General features: G+C 34.8%; 2 protein-coding genes across 5 annotated transcripts; one reads left to right on the top strand and one right to left on the bottom strand.

Annotated features, from left to right (window-relative positions):
- Positions 1-2297: 2297 nt before the first annotated feature.
- Positions 2298-19013, top strand: LOC120771548. Of its 4 annotated transcripts, none has more exons than XM_040099607.1 (4): positions 2298-2420; positions 3578-4003; positions 16547-17083; positions 17624-19013. In XM_040099607.1, the coding sequence occupies exons 1-4, from the start codon at positions 2417-2419 to the stop codon at positions 18859-18861; spliced, it is 2205 nt and encodes a 734-aa protein (XP_039955541.1). In that variant the 5' UTR covers positions 2298-2416; the 3' UTR covers positions 18862-19013. The 4 variants fall into 4 exon arrangements, with proteins under 4 accessions (XP_039955541.1, XP_039955537.1, XP_039955539.1 ...); XM_040099603.1 differs by lacking the exons at positions 2298-2420; positions 3578-4003 and adding exons at positions 15600-15781; positions 16112-16153; XM_040099605.1 differs by lacking the exons at positions 2298-2420; positions 3578-4003 and adding an exon at positions 15601-15781.
- Positions 6282-9558, bottom strand: LOC120771549. Its single transcript, XM_040099608.1, has 2 exons — positions 9460-9558; positions 6282-7275 (listed from the first exon to the last, which is right to left on the bottom strand). The coding sequence occupies exons 1-2, from the start codon at positions 9461-9463 to the stop codon at positions 6419-6421; spliced, it is 861 nt and encodes a 286-aa protein (XP_039955542.1). The 5' UTR covers positions 9464-9558; the 3' UTR covers positions 6282-6418.

The raw sequence follows: 19013 nt of genomic DNA on the forward strand, positions 1-19013 counted from the left end.
AACTTAAAATGACATTGGTATAAAAAAATTATGTAATTGTTTGAAATTTTCTCAAAGCTTATAGAATACTCCTAAAAACAAAAACAAAAAAAAACTGTATTTAGGAGAAGCGCCAATGTCATTACTATTACTGTCACGGTGGCTTTCTATGTGACGGTCTCGGAGGCGCCGAAATTATTTGTTATTGGGAATTTTTTCAGAACCTACTGTTATTATTAACGGAATGAAAAATATATAAATTGGAAACCTGACAACAAAAAGGCAGCTTACTTTTAATGCTTTTTGGTTTGCGAAATTATCCAAGTTTTGACTTTGGCTCGAAGCCTACCATTTTTCATCACATTAGAAATCTACAGAAATATATTACATATGCACATGGATGGTCTATATGTACTTGAACTGGATAAATTAAAAAAAAAAGTTATTTTCAAAATAATTTTCATTTCCTCGCATTCGAAATACGATTAGTTCTACAAATTTCCATTCGTTTAGCACGACCAATCAACTGTCAACTAAACCCTCCCAATTTCTTTATACAAACGAACACTCTACCAAATGACAAGCCTTCATTTGAGTGGAAGTAGATTGAGTTATGTTGCAAGCCGTCGATTGGCCAATGTCAGCCAATGAAAATCCACCAAAATTAATGTAAGATATTGGGTTGAGAGCGTATATACGATAGTGTGCACACCTCCGAAGAGAGGCGAAAGGAGAGAGATGAAGCAATGAGAGCGAAAAATATTTCGTTACTATTCGGTTTGGGCGAGTGTTGTAAAATATAAGTACATATGAGTTCACCGTTTGACGAGCGAAGAAAGTAGGAGAAAAAATGTTGGTATACATACATACACATGTATGTACACATTGATGCAGATATAAAATCTATAAATGCTTCCCAGTAACATACATGGTCATGCTAAACAGAAAAAATGTATGTATGTAACGAAGTTAATTCACAAAGTGAATAAAATTTATGCCGACTAATAAAAAGCTTATTTGGCACTTTTAGCAGTTTTTAAAATCTTAATTAATTATAGCCAGTGTTTATTTACAATAAAGACAAATCTTTCCTATCTACTCTACTCTAACTCCATATAGTTTTGCGATATTATATACAGATATACATTATATGTATGTACATATGTACACACATATGTACATACATATGTATGTATGTATGTATGCAGATAATCAATATTTTCTGCCTATGACATACTTACATACATACATACATATGTATATTATCGTTTTTGAAATAAGAGACCCCAAAGATACTACCACGATTTTTTCGATGAACGGATGTCTAATTCTTGAAATAAAATTTCTAGAAAATTATTAAATAAATCATTTGACGGATTTTTTATTTCCTAAAGTACCCACACACTTTATTTGTCATATCTGAAACTTGAAAAATTTATCGAAGAAGATTGTTTCAATATCTATAACTTAGTTTTAAAGGCGATTGGAATACAAAAGTTTGCAAATTTCACTTATTACATACATATAAAGGGTGATCCAAGTAAAGGCACTTTTTCAATATCATGTTTTTCGCAGATCTCTGGTGAGTCGTGTCAAGCTGCCGGTCGATTGACCGCCAAGATCCTGTCATATAACACCATTATACTTCCAGTGGGAATATGTAAAGTCTAAAGTATATGCGGACAATCCCGCTTCGATAAAGGCCTTGGAGCAAAACATAACGCCCGTCATTCGCCAGTTACCAGTCGAAATACTCAAACGAGTCATCGAAAATTGGGTCTTCGAAAACTAAATACCAACAAATGTTCTTTCGAATGATAATAAAAATTCCACATTAAATTTGAAGTTTCTGTGTTTTTTTTAAGTAGAGAACCTCGAAATGAATCACCCTTTATTTTGAGATATACAACAAATATATGTACATATATTTTAAATTATTTGCACATGTATTTACATACATTTATATGTATGTATTTATTTAGTAGTGCACCTGTATACACTTGCTCTCTTTCATCTGAACGCCTTCCTTATCTGTCTTAACTTCGTTGAAAAAATTATCAAAAATATCAAGCCAACAGGCAAAATCTCTCAGAGTACACTGGTGGCTAAAGAAAGATTACACTGTCGTCACGAGCGATCATAATAAAATTCTTGTATAGGGTACTTTTTTGTTATTTGTGTAGATAACAATCATTTTACTAAGAAAACGTAATTTTTTATTATTTGTCCAAATAGAGTTTTCCCATTCTTTCCATCTGTGCGACACTGTGCTTAACGCTTAATCGAATTTGCTCTATATATAGCTTCCTTTGGCAATGTTGTATTGCAATAATTTAAACAGTTACAGTTGCAAACTCACAGCTGAAGCATCGGTCGAGCGTAACGCTGCGAATATTTGATATTTTTAACAATATAAAAGTAAATTAGAAGAATAGAAATGGGTGAGTAATGAGGACGGAGTGCGAAACAACCGAATGTAAAAGTTTTCTTAACATTTTTCGAGTGATTTTTTATTTTAATATACTATAAGAGGTGAAACATTCAAATATAATAAATATGTAAATATGTATATACATATTGGGTAGTCGAAAAAGTCTTTTCGTTTTTTTCGTTTGTCAATAGATGTTGTTTCAGTCGTATATCTCTAGTTCTACCAATCGCTTTGTATCATACCCTAGAGTGTTGAAAAGGTGAGATTTTAAACTTCATTTGACAAAAAAAATTAAATTCGGGGAAGTTGAAAAAAAATTACAGCTGTTCCAAAATGAGTGAAAATAATGAAGAAATTCGCTATATTTCGAAATTTTTGTACAAAAAAGGGAAGAATGCCACGCAAGCCAGCAATGAAATTTGTGAAGTTTACGGAGACGATGCTGTATCAGTTCGTGTAGCACAACAATGGTTCGCTCGCTTCCGTTCTGGAAATTTCGAAATTTCGATTTACACTGATATAATAATGCCTCTAGCGGAAAAATGGCAAAAAGTGGTCGACCAAAATGCTACATATTTGTTTATTTAGTTATTAGTATCTATAAATATAAAAAATAAGTTGAAGTTTGATTAAAAATATAAAAAGACTATTTCGACTACCCAATATTATGTTTAATGAAAGGAGTGCATTTGTATTATGTATATTATGTAATGGATCAGCATTGAAAGCTTTATTAAAAAAATTTCTAAGAATTCAAATAAAAGGTTTATAATCCGAACGGAATGACTAATATGTTTGCCGATAATTCAATATATGAAATCTTTTTTGTATTTGTTGTTTCAACTTTATTCTGATTTGATAACCGTTTATGACTTTGCATATACCAAATGATAATATGTACACGTACATATGTACATACATACAAAAGCTTTAATTGCTCTTTCCTATGAATGGCCACTTGAAAGTGGCATTTAAACTTTACGTAAAACTAACTGCACAGATAACTAATGGTGTTTATAAATTTATAACAGGAAATTGATTGTAGTATATACCGTTAATAAGGGATCAAACTTACATATAAACCATATACATACATATATGCATATACATATGTATATAACTTAAACAATTTTTACCGATCTCGCTCACCGCTTTCTTTTCCAACAGGTGAGCATCACTGGTTCTCTACAACAATCACAGCCGACTTACCGCCTTTCGCTGTGCAAGCTGGTCATGATTCAGATGGGGATCCCATCTATGTTGGACGCGCATATCATAATGGCGATATGCTGGTTGCTAAAGTTGTGCCAAACAAAGGTCAAGCGTATGTAGCGTGGGGCGGTGAAGAGGTGAACAAACACGATATTGAAATATTGGCTGGTCACCATTACCATTGGGTGCCCGATGCAAATGGTTCGGTGCCACCTAATGCAATCAGTTGTGGCCAGACTAGTCTCGGTGAGCAGTTGTATGTGGGACGTGGTTATCATGCCAACAGTTTGACACCCGGAAAAATTCATCCATCGCAGGGTTGTTTGTATATAGGTTTCGGTGGCGAGGAGGTCTCTCTTAGCAATTACGAAGTGCTCGTGCGTAATTATTAATTAAACAAAAATGTTTAATTAAACAAAAATAATTAATTAAACTAATTAAAATAAATGTTAGCTCAAAGTATGTTATTTTTTTATAATATTAATAAAACTTGAAAGTGGCTTAAAGAGCAATTATGTCATCTAACTGCATATTATATATTGATGAATTCGTGATTTTCTGATAACTCAGATACATATACATATGTATGTAGACATATATTTTATACCTAGAAATGACAGAAACTCGATGGATGAGAGAATCGGCAACTTAGTCCCTAATTTAGAAAAATCAGAAATTATTTAAAAAAAAAGATTCTTTAATTATTCTTATTAAAAATTTCCTTATGAAGCAAGAAAGGGTATATTGAGTTAAATCGTTTTCGGGTTGATCCAAAATGGTGAATCATACTTGGACAGAAAATCTCTGTTGAGTTACCCATAAACTCCTAAAAGCTTGAGCACCAGATTCTCATCGATTGACGAATCGGTTTGTGCTAATCACAAATTTATTTACGTGGTCAGTATGAATTCCAGGAACTTCGTTAGGTTCGCCGAGATATTTCAATCTCAGTCTGGCAAAAGCTAGAAAAGAGAAAACACGTTTGGACAGTGTTTAGTCAGAACAGGTCGCATAAAGTAATGGATAAAGTTCAAGTCCTTATGTGATTTGGCAAAAATCTTCAAGAAATTTGGCATAGGTTGTTGCCTAAGGCAAGCCTATAATTTCCAAAAAATTTTCATTTAGGTCGCGATCTTAAATTGAAAGCGTACCAAATACAGCTTGTGCAAGAACTAAAGCCGCTCGACCTTCCCAAGCGAGATCGCTTCGCTCTATGGGCTCTTGAAAAGTTCCAAGAAGATTCGACGTTTTAAAGCCAAATTTTGTTCAGCGATGAGACCCATTTCTGGCTCAATGAGTATGTAAGTTAGCAAGCCATACATTTAAAAAGTATCATATGATGCATTAATATCATATGATACAAAGCAATATAATATGACACTACTATATCGCTGAGAGTGCGACACGTGTAGTGGCAACTCGTGGAAAGCGCAACGTCAGCGAAGTGCCAACCTGTGGGAAGCGCAGCGTCAGCAAACTCCATACCCGTTGCAGCGGCAAACGTAGGTTTAGAGTTAAGCGTAAATAATTGTAAAATTCAGTTCTTGCACAGCATTCAAAAGGACCGTAGCTCCCGAAAAACATTTTTTTATAAAAACTAACTAAACGTTTTTTAACTTGTATAGTATAAGCAAATTTTTCGCATTAGGGACAAAGAGCAATCCGAAGAGATTCAAGAGCTGTCATTTCATCCAGAGAAAACAGCGGTTTGTGTGGTTTGTAGAACGGTGGAATCATCGGTCCATATTTCTTCAAAAATGATGCCGGTGAGAACGTAATCGTAAATGGTGACCGTTATCGCGCCGTGATAACCGGCCATTTGATGCCTGAAATTGAAACTCGTGGTCTCGGCGACATTTGGTTTCAAAAAGACGACGCCATTTTCCACATATCGCATCAATCAATGGATTTATCAAGAGAAAACTTCGGTGAGCAGATCACGTTTGGACCGGTTGATTGACCACCAAGATCGTGTGATACCACACGTTATCTATCAAAATCAACATAGAGATCTCTATACTCCTTATGCCCTAAGAAATGTACCTTCGGCTTTGGATTCGTTTTTTCTTGTTACACTTTTCGTTACCAATAGAGGCATCAAGACGTCACGACTAACGAAACTTCAATATATTGAAAGAAATAGCATGGATGACTATCATAAGTACACAAAACATTCGGTTAGTTTTGCCAACTCGGTCTTAAGAAGCTTATGGAAGAAACTTAACAGAGGTGTCTGGTGTAATTAACCGGTGATTTAATCGACTGTGTAGCAATTAAAGCTAAAAGTCACTTTGAGTGGGTTTGGAGCCTAAAACTATGCAACAATTCTACAACTTTCACAAACTTTCCATTAAAGATTTCTTAAGATTGATAAGATTTGATTGAAAGATAAGGGAAAGATTTAAACTTAAGCAAAAAAACACAAAAATGAATTCATGAGATATGTACATACATACATATGTATGTAGAGGTATAAGCAGGTCTTGTCGAATTTTGTTTTTTGTATAGGCTGGCTTTTTAAGATGTATGTATGTACATTTTTGTGGAGAATCGTATAGAATTTAAGCATGTTATGCCTGATTTGGAGAATACGAAGAGAAATCCATAAAATAAAACTTTGGTTTTTTAACTCAAATATTTATTTATTAAAAAAGTTACAAAAATTAGAAAACGTACATTGACGTTTTTTTATTTATTATAAGTGAATGTGTGACTTTATTCTACATTGCTTATGAGTTTTTGAGTTATGGATGCGTTGTTAACCGCAACATGAGACACTTGCTAGAGGTCAATTTTCTAGGCGCGTACCAATACCTCGTAATTGGTGAGGGTTATCTCCTGACCACCGAAAGGAATATACAAGCAGCCGTGAGATGGATGAATTTTGCCGGGTGTGAAGCTACCGCCATAGTGTCCACGACCAATGTATAAGGGTTCACCGTCACTGGTGCGTCCACAAATAACCGCGCCTGGTGGCACCGAACCATTTGCATCGGGCACCCAACCATAGCCGTAACCGGTTAACAACTCAAAATCATGCTTGACAACTTCGCGACCACCATAGGGCACGTATGCGCAACCCTTTCTGGGTATAACTTTAGCAGGCAACAAATCACCCTCATGATAGGCACGTCCCACAAAGATATCATCACCATCAGCATCATGGCCGGCATGAATGGTGCCCGGTATAATATTGGAACCAGACGAGTTTACCCAAGTCTCCGGTTGTACCAGTACTTCGTAGTTATCGAGGCGATGTTCACGTCCACCAAACGGTATGTAGAGGCAGCCATGTGATGGATGCACTTTGCCAGGTGTCAGACTACCCTCCCAATGGCCACGTCCAATGTATAGCGGTTCACCGTCGTTTGTGCGACCGACGCGGAATGCATATGGTGGCACACCACCACCGCTGGCAGGTACCCAGTTGTAATGTTGGCCAGTCAACACTTCGATGTCTTGCTTATTGATCTCTTCACCGCCCCACGCCACGTACGCTTGTTGTTTGTTTGGTACGATTTTGGCTGGCAAGACGTCACCGTTGTGGTAAGCGCGTCCAACGTAGATTGGATCGCCATCCGCGTCGTGGCCGGCATGCATGGCAAAGGGTGGCAAGTCGCTGTAGACATTTGTGGAAACCCAAGTGAATTCGCCTGCAAAAACAAAATTTTTTTGTTAATTTTTTAATGAGTGCGCAAAAGTATATACATATGTATTAGTATATATACATGTGTATGTACATATGTACATATATGTATGATTGAGTGTTAAAATACTATTTGCACAAATATTAGCGTGAAATACAGCTTGATTAATGCCATGTGCCGGTAACTCATTCAAGTACAGTTATCTGTATGTAAGTTTACTATCTATTTAACACTTTTAAAACTCTTCTGTACACTAAACTGTTAAACATTCATAGGACATAGTGCAATTACTTATTTTTAGACGGCTTATCAACTTGTTTTTCAATTAAGTAATCATAAAATAGTCAATAAAAAGGAAATAATCAAAACTGCACAAAGATACCGTTTGAAAATGTTAAGCCACCGTAAGAGGACATGTGTTCATATGTATGTATGTATTTATTTACAGCTAAAAGTGTTGTGTATATTTGTTTGCACACGTATCCATTTTGTTTATGACAAGTTAAGGCGTGGCTATAAAACCTTGATACCGTTGTATTTACAGAATTACATGCAATTAGACTTAAACTACATATGTATGTCAAGTGGTATGTTAGAGCCGAAAAGGAAGCACCCAAAGTTTACATGTCAATTTACTGTACTTGCAGAACATTTATGTATACTAGACATACATATGTATGTATGTGTGTATTATGTGTCTACCAAAAATACTGGAAAATAGTATGAAAAAATTTTAAAACATAAAGAAACGGTTTCAGCGAAACGATAATATCCTTCTCGAATAAATAATTTGTATACAAGAACAATACCAAGAATCCGTTCTGACAATATATTCGAAGGAAGAACTCGACCAATACAAAGTTTTTTAAACAAGAACTGGATTATGATCGGTCAGTTTATATGGCAGCTATATACTATAGTGGGCCGATCTGTGCAATATATTCGGAGATCGTAGTACCAAGTTTCGTTAAGATATATTGTCAAGGACCTGATTTGATCGGTCAATTTGTATGACAGCTATATACTATATGGGCCGATATCCAAAATTTTTTCGAAATCAGTACCGTTAGTTTGAAAAATAATTTATGCCAAATTTCGTAAAGATTTATCGTCAAATAAAAAAATTGGTCATACAACTTGGCTTTATCGGTCAGTTTGTGTGGCAACTATATTCTATAGCGGTCCGATATCGGTGGTTCCGACTACTTGCAGAGAAAAGGACGTGTATAAAATTGCAAATCAATATCTTCAAAACTGAGGTACTAGTTCGTGTATATACAGAAAAACAGACCGGCAGATGGACATGACTAAATCGACATAGCTCATCACGCTGATTCTTTATTCATTTTATACATTACCACCTAAGCATAATTGAAGCCGGCTAATATTATTGAAGCTCATTTCTTCTTCTCTTTAAACCGTTAAAAAAATTCTAGCAACATACTGTTGGTTTTATATACATATGTATGTATGTATGTATGTACCACCTTTTTTCAACCCCTGAAGGATCCTCAAAACTAATACTATTAACTATTTTTTTATCAAAATTAAATATTCTTTTTCAGTTTTTAGCCAAATTTCTGTCATAATTCTGAAAAGAAAATTTTCAGAACATTCTATGATATTTAAGGTTGACACAAATATAACTGAGTGTACTAAAAACATGTCGAAGACCTCTCAAAACGCTCAACTTTATGACAGAGAAACTGCACTTTATCTGATAAAAGCAATTGAAAGTTGAGATAAGATAAAATACAGTTAAAAGCATCATAAATAACAAAACATAGAAAAACATAGAATGACACGTAAGTTAATACGCCAGCTCCTACGAGAAATTAGTGAAACATTTAGAAGAATTGAAGTAAAAATAACAATTTTAATTTGGCAAATTAAATTAAAAATTGGAATTTTTGCGTTTTTAGCATATTTGCTTTCACCTTTTTTATATATGTATTAGATATATATATATTATAAACACTGTAATTGTAAAATGACTTTTTTCACTAATATTAGTTTCAAATTGATTTCAGCAGCACTAAAAATAATTTAGTTTTTGAAAAATATTTTTTTCATTCGTGGCACTTTCAAGCAGTCTGGCTTACTCATAAAATATTTGCTTATTTTTTGCAAGTATTTTCTTTAATTATTCGAAAGTTATGAAAATTGCCTTATTCACTTTCGCCTACTCACCCATTTTGTCTGTTTTAAATAGTCACTAACTTCTTAATAAATTAATTAAAAAATACTTTTTGTACTTGTTAACGTTAGTACGTCGTTTCGTTTTGAACTCGCAACTGCAAATGCGCGTAAATATATAGTTACCGCCAAAAAATATACAAAAGCCTACACTAGCGGACAAACGAAGAGTTACATGATATATTTCTACAAAAGTAATAATAATCATGTGTTTCAATTTCAACATTTTTGTTATACATTTAACTAAAAATTATATTCATATTTTACATATTTTTAAAGATAATTAAAGTATATTAAAAATATATAAGATTCTACATAAAAAAAATTTAGGCACACATATGGAAAATATTGTTTTGAATCCGATTTTTTTAATTCTAATATTTTGTTAAGACTCCTTTGGCCTGAACAACTGCTTCCAAACGTCGACACGTGCTTCCAACAGGGTTAGATGTTTGCCTATTCTGTACGTATGGCCTCTTTAAGTCAATCCTTGGATGTTATAAGTGTGAGTCCGTATTTTTTTCTACAGTAGATGTCAAATATGCTTTATAGGGTTAGTGTTGAGTGGGAATTGCGGTGGTGTTTTTAATTGCTTACAAAGGTTGATAAGCCATTCTTGCACAAGATATGACACATGCTTCGGGTCATAGTTCTATTCTCTATAACTAGATTAATTTTAAGCTGAATAGAGAAAAAAATTTCAAAATAAAACGTATATTTCCCAAAAACTTTACTTACTCACAATTTCACAAATCACGGAACATTTTTTTGCTTAGTATGATATACATATGTATATACATGTACATATATACATACGTAAGCTAATAATACGAACTGCGTCGAAAATAGAAAAACTTCAAAATAATTATGGGTAATAAGCCCCAAAACCTTCTTCATGAGATGAGATTATTTCTTTGCTTAGTATGATTTGCTTTCAATTTTGAATACACTTTTCGGCAAAAAGACAATGCCTGTGCCAAAACTTTTTTGATTCACTGTATGTTATGATATATTATGAGTTAAATTTGACACAAAAGTCCAACCAAAACATCCGTGGTCACTATAAATATCAATTCATAGAGCAGGACCGATAATTTTTGTAAGGAAAGAACTCATAGTTTGGTGAAACCCATTAGATAAGGAAATTAATAAAACAAACCTAAAAGGAAAAAAAGGGAAGAGGAAGGGTACCGACTTAAAAAAACAAAAACAAAAACAAGATATTTTGACGAGAGAATTTTCGATACAAAATTAGGAACCTTTTCCGATATTAAGTCCAATTAAAAAAAAATACAACGTATTTGCCATATAAAACGGTTAGTTTAGCGAAAATTTTGTGAAAGAAACACATTTTTATAAACGAACTAAAAACACCAAAATCTTGATTATTTGAATTTTTCACATAAATTTTGAGGTTATGTGGAAAATGTGTTTGCACGAAAGTTGTATAACTTTTTATTATCTAAAACTTTGTCATTTAACTTTTTTCCATAATATTTGTATAAAAAATTAATAATAAAAAGCATTTTTTTTGCATCCAATTTGCCAAGTCAGCAAATTAGTCGTTATGGTGAAGTGACACTATTATCCCGAACTGCAGTGTAGATAACAGTAAGACCTAGGTGCTTTACCGTTATCTTATCAGTATACTATACGTTTTGATGGATATTTGCCTGTTTCAAGATAAAAGTCAAAAGTGCTTTTGAAATATGATGTTTGTTGCCGATGTGTGTTCTTATATACCTACTTACATATGTACATATAGTATATACTATGTACATATGTATGTAGCTATATGTGACAATTTCTACAGAAACTTATATGAGTGTGTTTTGCAGAAATGTAAATAAAATTTATGACATATCGATTATATGTATGTACATATTTCCTATTTTGTGCTTTTGTTGTTTTCCACCTGTGCCTGTTATTGTGGCGCAAAAGGCGTACAGCACTGGTGTAGTCCAAAGGGTTGATAAACTTTGTATAAATTGAAGTAAATAAGGAATAAAGACGGTTTTGACAAAGCAATTGTGAGCTCAGATTATTGTTTTTAAGTTTATTTACAAAATTATATATTATGCAATAATGATAAGCATACATATGTATGTACATACTAAAGGGTGATACATTTCGCGGTTACCAATTTTTTTAAAGAAAAACACAGAAACTTCAAATTTAATGAGGAATATTTTATTATCATTCGAAAGAACATTCTTTTGCATTTATTTCTTGAAGATTATCTATTTCAAATGTTGGCCGCGGCTTCGTCTGAGATGATCCATCAATTGAGTCCAATTTTCGATGACTTGTTCGAGTATCTCAACTGGTAACTTGGACTGACACGTATGATGTTTTGCTTAAAGACTTGAATCGAAGCAGGATTATCCGCCTAGACTGTAAGCTTTACATATTCCCAAAGGAAAAAGTTTAACGGTGCGATATAACACGATCTTGGTGGCCAATCGACCGGCCCAAAACATGAAATTATCTGCTCACCGAAGTGTTCTCTCAATAAATTCATTGATTAAAGCGATGTGTGGAAATTCGCACCTCATTCGTTTATCCACCAAAACATGCCAGTGGCCGTATTGGTCCAACCTCACATCTTTCAGAGGACAACCTAACTTTTGCGCTTCAAAGGCCTGACTGCACAATGTCCCTTCTATGGTTACTCTGAATTCCGCAGAGTATGGAACTTTAAGGAAACTATCCCTTTCAGCAAATATTCTCCGGCACAAAAACGAAAAGTTACACATAACAATAATCATAAGATGGGAAAAAATCATATACAAAAAATCATATATACGAACCTATGCTTACCACATACATAGCTTAATTTTGTAGTGACCCATAAAAGAGTCTACCATAAAAGGCCATCATATGGGATCTATGTCGATGATATTTTTTTCTTGACATGAAGATTTTTCTTTGTCAAATTAACCCATCCTGACACATTCCAAAAAAAAAAGTAATTATCAGTACTAAATATTAAATAAAAATATATTCACTTAGCTTTTACTCACACAAATTTAAATAGAACGAAGCTTCCTTTCGAAACAAGTACTATTATATATGTATGTACATATGTATATGTACAAATGCGTCACCTTAAAGCAATTAAAGTAAAAATATAGGCCAACATGTCAGAAAAACTTTCATTTTATCGTTAGAATGCTTTGTTGGTTCTGTTGTCACCGAGCAAATGCGGTCTATCGACAGGTGATATACCATATTTTAATTCTTACTTCAGTGGTATGTTGGAGATGTGCAACAAGGCATCGTAATCCCTGTTTTGTAAAAAAGAAGAACCAGAATTTCATTTTCGCATTTCCTGAAAAGGGCTCTGTTTCTACAAGTTTTGTATTGTATGATCTATTTACGTTGCGATATGTGCATAACTAAGCCATGATAATTCATTCACTCAATGAGTCACAGCTATAGAAGTCAAGAAAACACCTGACGATAATGATAAGATACTGAAAGAACAAACACTCATTGACAAGCAAAAAAAAATTTTATTTTTGCTCAGAAAAATTGACTCCAGAAGTTTCACAACGACTGAACGAGAATGCCCAAGATATTGCGGCAATTACAAATCGCTACCATATCTTGATACCGATGTTTTTCAATGTCTGTGGAGTTGTTTATATTCAATACGTTTGGACTTAGTATTGTTAATTTTTTGTACTTATATGTAAATGTATAATATTATATTTATATGCCGGGAACTAAAATTTCTACTATTTACATTTGAATATTATTTCTGCCTAGTACATAACCGTAAGTACATACTATTTCAAATTTATTACCATACATAAATATACTTCACGTACATATATATGTATCAAGGTTCGTCTCTAACCGCGTAAGCGGTGTCTACGCCAATAAGGAAGAAGATATATGTTTGCTAAGCAAATTTCTTAAAAAGTCAAATAAATAAATAAAATGTCCTTTAGTGAGTGTCCAAACTACCAATAAACATTGATGAACCCTATCTGACTACTTCTCCTTTTGATATCAAGAAATATGTCAAAAACCGGCAGAAAGTTATTTTTATTGTAGTGAATCATTGAACCAGACTTCAAGATCTCATATATAGTACTTATATGATTTGATTACGTGTGCTTAGTTAAAAACGGGTATTTACCCTGAAGGTAAGTTGAAGTTACAGCCTTTATCATAAAGTTTACCAAAGTATGAGTGCCTTTATCATATAATCAATTTTCATATAAACTTGACAAGCATTACCTATACATGTATGTACATTAGGGTGCCCATTAATTAGCAAGACGATCTTTTTATTTCAAACGAATACTGAAGTTTCAGTTTTTGTCGTAAAGACAATGATCTAATGAAAATAAACACTTTATTTTCAATTTAAATCGTGTCTAAATCGTATTTATCGTAAAACATGGAATTTTTTGATATTTTGCATTTTGGGGGTCATCCCGTGGAGGCCCGTTTTTTTAAGTTATTTTTCGAAATTTTTTATTGAGAAATGAAAAACAGACCTTCCAAATTTTTTCTATATATTTATTAAGTGATCGTCTCAGTGTGACCCTCTGAAAAAATATTGATTTTCGCAATTTTTTTTATGTTTTTTCTTGAAATTTGATAAAATGGCGGAGGTTTGAATAAAAGATATACATTTTTGCACTTTTTTCGAAAGTTTTCATGGAAAAAATAGGAAGATTTCAAATAAAGCTTCCATAAAATGTTCTCTCCAAATTGGAACTAGATATCTTCAAAACTCTTCCTTTGAGAGTGGAAACCGTTTTGAAGAACACCATTCTGAGAAAAACGCGTTTAAAGATTGGAGTCGCTATGTTCCCCACTCGGTTTCCGTTTCTACAAGAAACGCTGTAGCGACCGTAATAATTTGAATTGCGATTTCAAAATTTGAGAGAATGCTTATTACAGTTTATATTATCCGATAATGCAACAAAAATAAATCGATTTCACGAAAATTTCACGCTGAGACGATCCATTAAGTCTTTAGCCGTAATTTTGAATTTTTGGAGGAAAATGTTTTGTAAATTGCGAGACTTATAACTCTATTAACAGCCATGAATAGAAAAGGTAGACCAAAAGACGGGCTAACCTAAAAAATCAAAAAGACAAATTGCATGTCAATCTGTTTATATGGCTTTTACTGGTACGAACTTTTACAAATCTTGAAAATTAAATTTTTTAATCATCCTGATTCGGTCGATAGCCACATGTGTGATGAATCTAGCATTCGCACTCTTGTAACTTTCCTACTACATTCAATTTTGGAAACTCACTTCAGCAGGACATTCAATGAAAGCTGTAGATTGCATTTATAAAAAAAATTATTTTTGGAAACCGTCACGCAGAATGATCATCTCAACCACCTAAACCTTGAAAAAAAAAATTTTTTGCTCTACGAAAAAAATTCAGTAACTGAGCAGTCATGAAGTACCATGTCGTATGAGCAACAAATAATTTATAGTACTCCCAGGAATGCTCTGTACATTTGATTCATGCCTTTAACTGCAACCAACTTTCAAAGTCATGTTTTTATTACAAAAAATCAACTTGGAAAATAACGGACACCCTAATGTACATATGTGATATATACAGCCAAACATACTATTTTTAGTGAGCTGTGTTTCGAAAAACAATAATATAATAATACCACAAACGAAAATGAAAAAAACTGAATTTGAACATTTTTCTTCAAAACATTTTCGGTCCATTAGCTATATACATACATATGTACATATGTATCTCTCATTCAAAAAGTGGTATAGCTGCTTATAAAAATAGCAAACAAATAAGTTCTAATAACCACAAGAGTATTTCTAAAACTGTTTAGGTGCGAGTTGTGCTTTTGAGAACAATTAGTACTTTCTTGATCACCCTAATGCGTATTTTACATAAAGTGTTACTACTGAAATTAAACGTTATTAACATAAAAACAAAATATTTTGGCCATGAATGTAATGTACAATAAATAGTAAATATTGCATATGGTGTAACGCTTCTGAGCTGGAAATTTTATTGCGGTTTTTCGAAATAGCAATGCTAATTTAAATCTAAAACAAAAACAGTACCGTTCGATAAGATAAAATAGTCGATGACAGGCACATTGATAAAAGGTCGATTTACGTTTATAACCAACTCAGTTGAATTCACGAACGAAAACAGTTATACATCGACTGTCGAGGCATACGGAGCGTTATATCCGTGGAATAAAATAGAGAAGAAATTTTGATAACGAAGTCATAACGATAAGAAACAATAATAAATTGAAGAAGATTTTTTAATCCGCGCAAACACACAATAAATATGGGTAAGGCAAATTACAAAAAGTGGATAAAGTGCGTTTTTAGATCAGAAAAGAGTTGAATTTTAAATTTATATCTCATTGATAATTATTTTCTATAAATAAGGCATGTGATAAAATTGACTATGAACTTACATATTTGCCTGAATGAAGTCTTATAGTTTTATCGCTGATCAGTGCAGTGATAACACTTTATCTTTATCTATAACTCAGATAATTGTGTGCCAGTGTCAATATAAATTCATAAATATTCACAACACATAATAATTTGCGAATTTCGCATTTGAGTAAGCAAAAAGTGTAGTCTAATATTAAAACGTAATTGCATATTTTTAGGCGCTACGATTTCGGTGCAACCCGGTGCTGTTTTTCAACACGGTAAATTGCCTTTATAATTCAAAGTGTAATACTTTGATAATAATTAAATCATACATTATCTAAGCTTTTAAGGCAAACAGTAAATAACTAACGGTAACGATACATAAATACTTTCATTACTTATATGTACTATATGCATACATATGTATGTATGTGTGTGCCAACTTATCGAAATGATTCATACTTCGTGCGAGAGCCCATAAGACCTTCTCATTTTATAATTTTTTTTTTATACGAAAAGACTTTTTCGACTACCCAATATTTGCATAATTTTCATACACACTGTGCAATCACTGTTGTCTTTTCTTCAAAAACAAAGAAAATATATTATAATAAATCTACAGTATTGCAAAGCATATATCAATGGCTTTAATTTGATGTATTTCTTTTCAGAAACCTGGGTACATTCGTCGCCATATCAGCCGGTGCCACCGGGTGCCGTTGTGGGTGGCCACGACTCTGACGGCACGCCCATCTATGTGGGTCGTTCATTTCACGAGGGCGATAACCTACCGGCCAAAGTGATACCCAGCAAAGGTTGCGCTTATGTCTGCTGGGGCTGTAAGGAAATACAGAAAACACACTATGAGGTGCTAGTGGGTCAAGGCTATGCTTGGGTTCCTTGTTATGGTGGTGCTGTGCCGCCCAATGCTGTGCGCAGCGGTACCACACGCAACGGCGAACCATTGTACATAGGTCGCGGTCATCATGCCAACAGTTTAACTGTTGGTAAGATACATCCATCACATGGCTGTTTGTATATACCGTTTGGTGGGAATGAAGTGCGTCTTGACTCATACGAAGTGCTCATCAGACAGGCTGCAGATCAATGGGTGCCCGCAACACCATACCATGTGCCGCCGAATGCCGTCGTTGGAGGCTACGATTCGGATCGTGCTCCCATTTATGTGGGTCGTGCCATGCATGAAGGTGAGCTGCTGCCTGCTAAGTTTGTTCCCAACAAAGGTAGTGCATACGTCTGTTGTGGCGGTTACGAGATCAATAAGACCTCTTTCGATGTGCTCTGTGGCTACGGTTACAGCTGGGTGCATGTGTATAATCATGTGATCCCACCGAATGCTGTAATAAGCGGCGTCGGGCGAGTCGGTAATCGTTTGTATGTCGGTCGCGGCCATTATCAGGGCAGCTTAACACCCGGTTTAGTTTCACAATTGCAACGCTGCCTCTTCATTCCATATGGTGGTCGCGAAATCCGCGTCGACTCATACGAAGTTCTCTGCCGGGTTTAACTTTGATTATTTTCTATAAAAAAGAACAAATTTGTATGAAAAGAACAGCAAAAATAAAAAGCATATTTGATACGAAATACATACAACTAAGATTTACTTATTGTTATATTCCCCCCAACTCGTACACAGCGGACGTATGCACCCTTTTGTTGAATTTGCATAGTTTAGTCGGTTCACACATGGAAAATACATTTAATTTTATCTTTTCATTAAAATTTAGACTACAAATGGGTGCATTCGTCCGTGTACGCCTCCATTCCACCAAATGCCGTAATTGGTGGTAACGACTTTGAGGGCGATACTATCTACGTCGGTCGCACATTCCACAATGGTGACACTTTGGTGGCACAGGTTGTGCCTAAGAAGCAAATTGCATTTGTATCATGGCGTGGAGAAGCCATTCCCAAGGATCATTTTGAGGTACTTTGCGGCACAAACCTTATCTGGCGTCATTGTTATGATCACGTTATACCAGAGAATGCTGTGGCTTGTGGCAAGACAGCGCTGGGTCAACCAGTTTATATTGGGCGTGGACATTACGAAGGCAGTTTGAGTGTTGGAAAGGTTTCATCAGTTCATCGCGCCTTATTCATACCATTCAAAACTGCCGAACGTCGCTTGGAATCTTATGAAATTCTGGTGGAACAAAAACGCCACGAAGGATGGGCAGTAGGTGATACAACGCCACCACCACCACCACCAGCAATAGAGGACATAAAACCACCATATCCCGTACCGCCCATTGTGGACGTAAAACCATACATACCACCACAAGATGTGAAGCCACCATCGGGACCACCAATGCCTATGCCAATGCCACAACCACTCGCTCCACTCGCTCCACCAGCAACAACCGATCCCTACAATCCGCATCCAGTTTTCGATCCGCCGCCACCATATCACTCAATCGGTGTTCCAGTTTATCCACCCACCCCGCCAATTCCACCTTATATACCACCCAGCCAGCCAGCTGGGTATGGTCCGCAACAATCTGATACTTGGGTGGTTTCAAGCGCCAATTATACGCCACCAAATGCTGTGTACGCCGGACACGATACTGATATGTCACCAATTGTGGTTTGTCGTTGCTTCCACAATGGCGATTTGCTACCAGGCAAAGCGATACCGAGTCGCGCTTGTGCCTACGTGTCGTACGCGGGTCAGGAGATTCAGAAAGAAAGTTTCGAAATTCTCGTCGGTGAGGGTTACGATTGGATGCCGGCTTCAAATGGTATGATGCCACCAGGTGCTATAGAGGCAGGACGCACTGACAACGGCGAAGTATTGTATGTGGGTAGGGCCCACTACTGTGGCAGTCTGACACCTGGTAAAATTCAACCATCGCACGGTGCACTCTACATTCCCTTCGGTGGTTGTGAGCGGAGGATTTCTAACTATGAAGTACTTGTACGCCGCAACAATTTCTATCGGGATGAAGCGATGAAAATTTGTTATTAAATGGTGAAATAACAGAATAATTTGTCAGTAACATATTTTTCATATATTTAACAGTAATATACATATATGTAGATGTACATATTTATGTAATCAATGCAGCATTTTCAAATATATACACACATATTTAAGCACCGAAAGCTTATTTCACTAGA

The sequence above is a fragment of the Bactrocera tryoni genome, chromosome 3 (genome assembly GCF_016617805.1).
Source record: "Bactrocera tryoni isolate S06 chromosome 3, CSIRO_BtryS06_freeze2, whole genome shotgun sequence".
In the NCBI taxonomy this organism is placed as follows: Eukaryota; Metazoa; Arthropoda; class Insecta; order Diptera; family Tephritidae; genus Bactrocera; species Bactrocera tryoni.

Bases quoted from the DNA above. Each gene is read 5' to 3' on its own strand.
- LOC120771548 (XM_040099607.1), top strand. The intron at 4,004-16,546 runs GTAATTATTAAT...ATTTCTTTTCAG, and splicing joins CAATTACGAAGTGCTCGTGC to AAACCTGGGTACATTCGTCG. The intron at 17,084-17,623 runs GTGAGCTGCTGC...ATTAAAATTTAG, and splicing joins GGGTCGTGCCATGCATGAAG to ACTACAAATGGGTGCATTCG.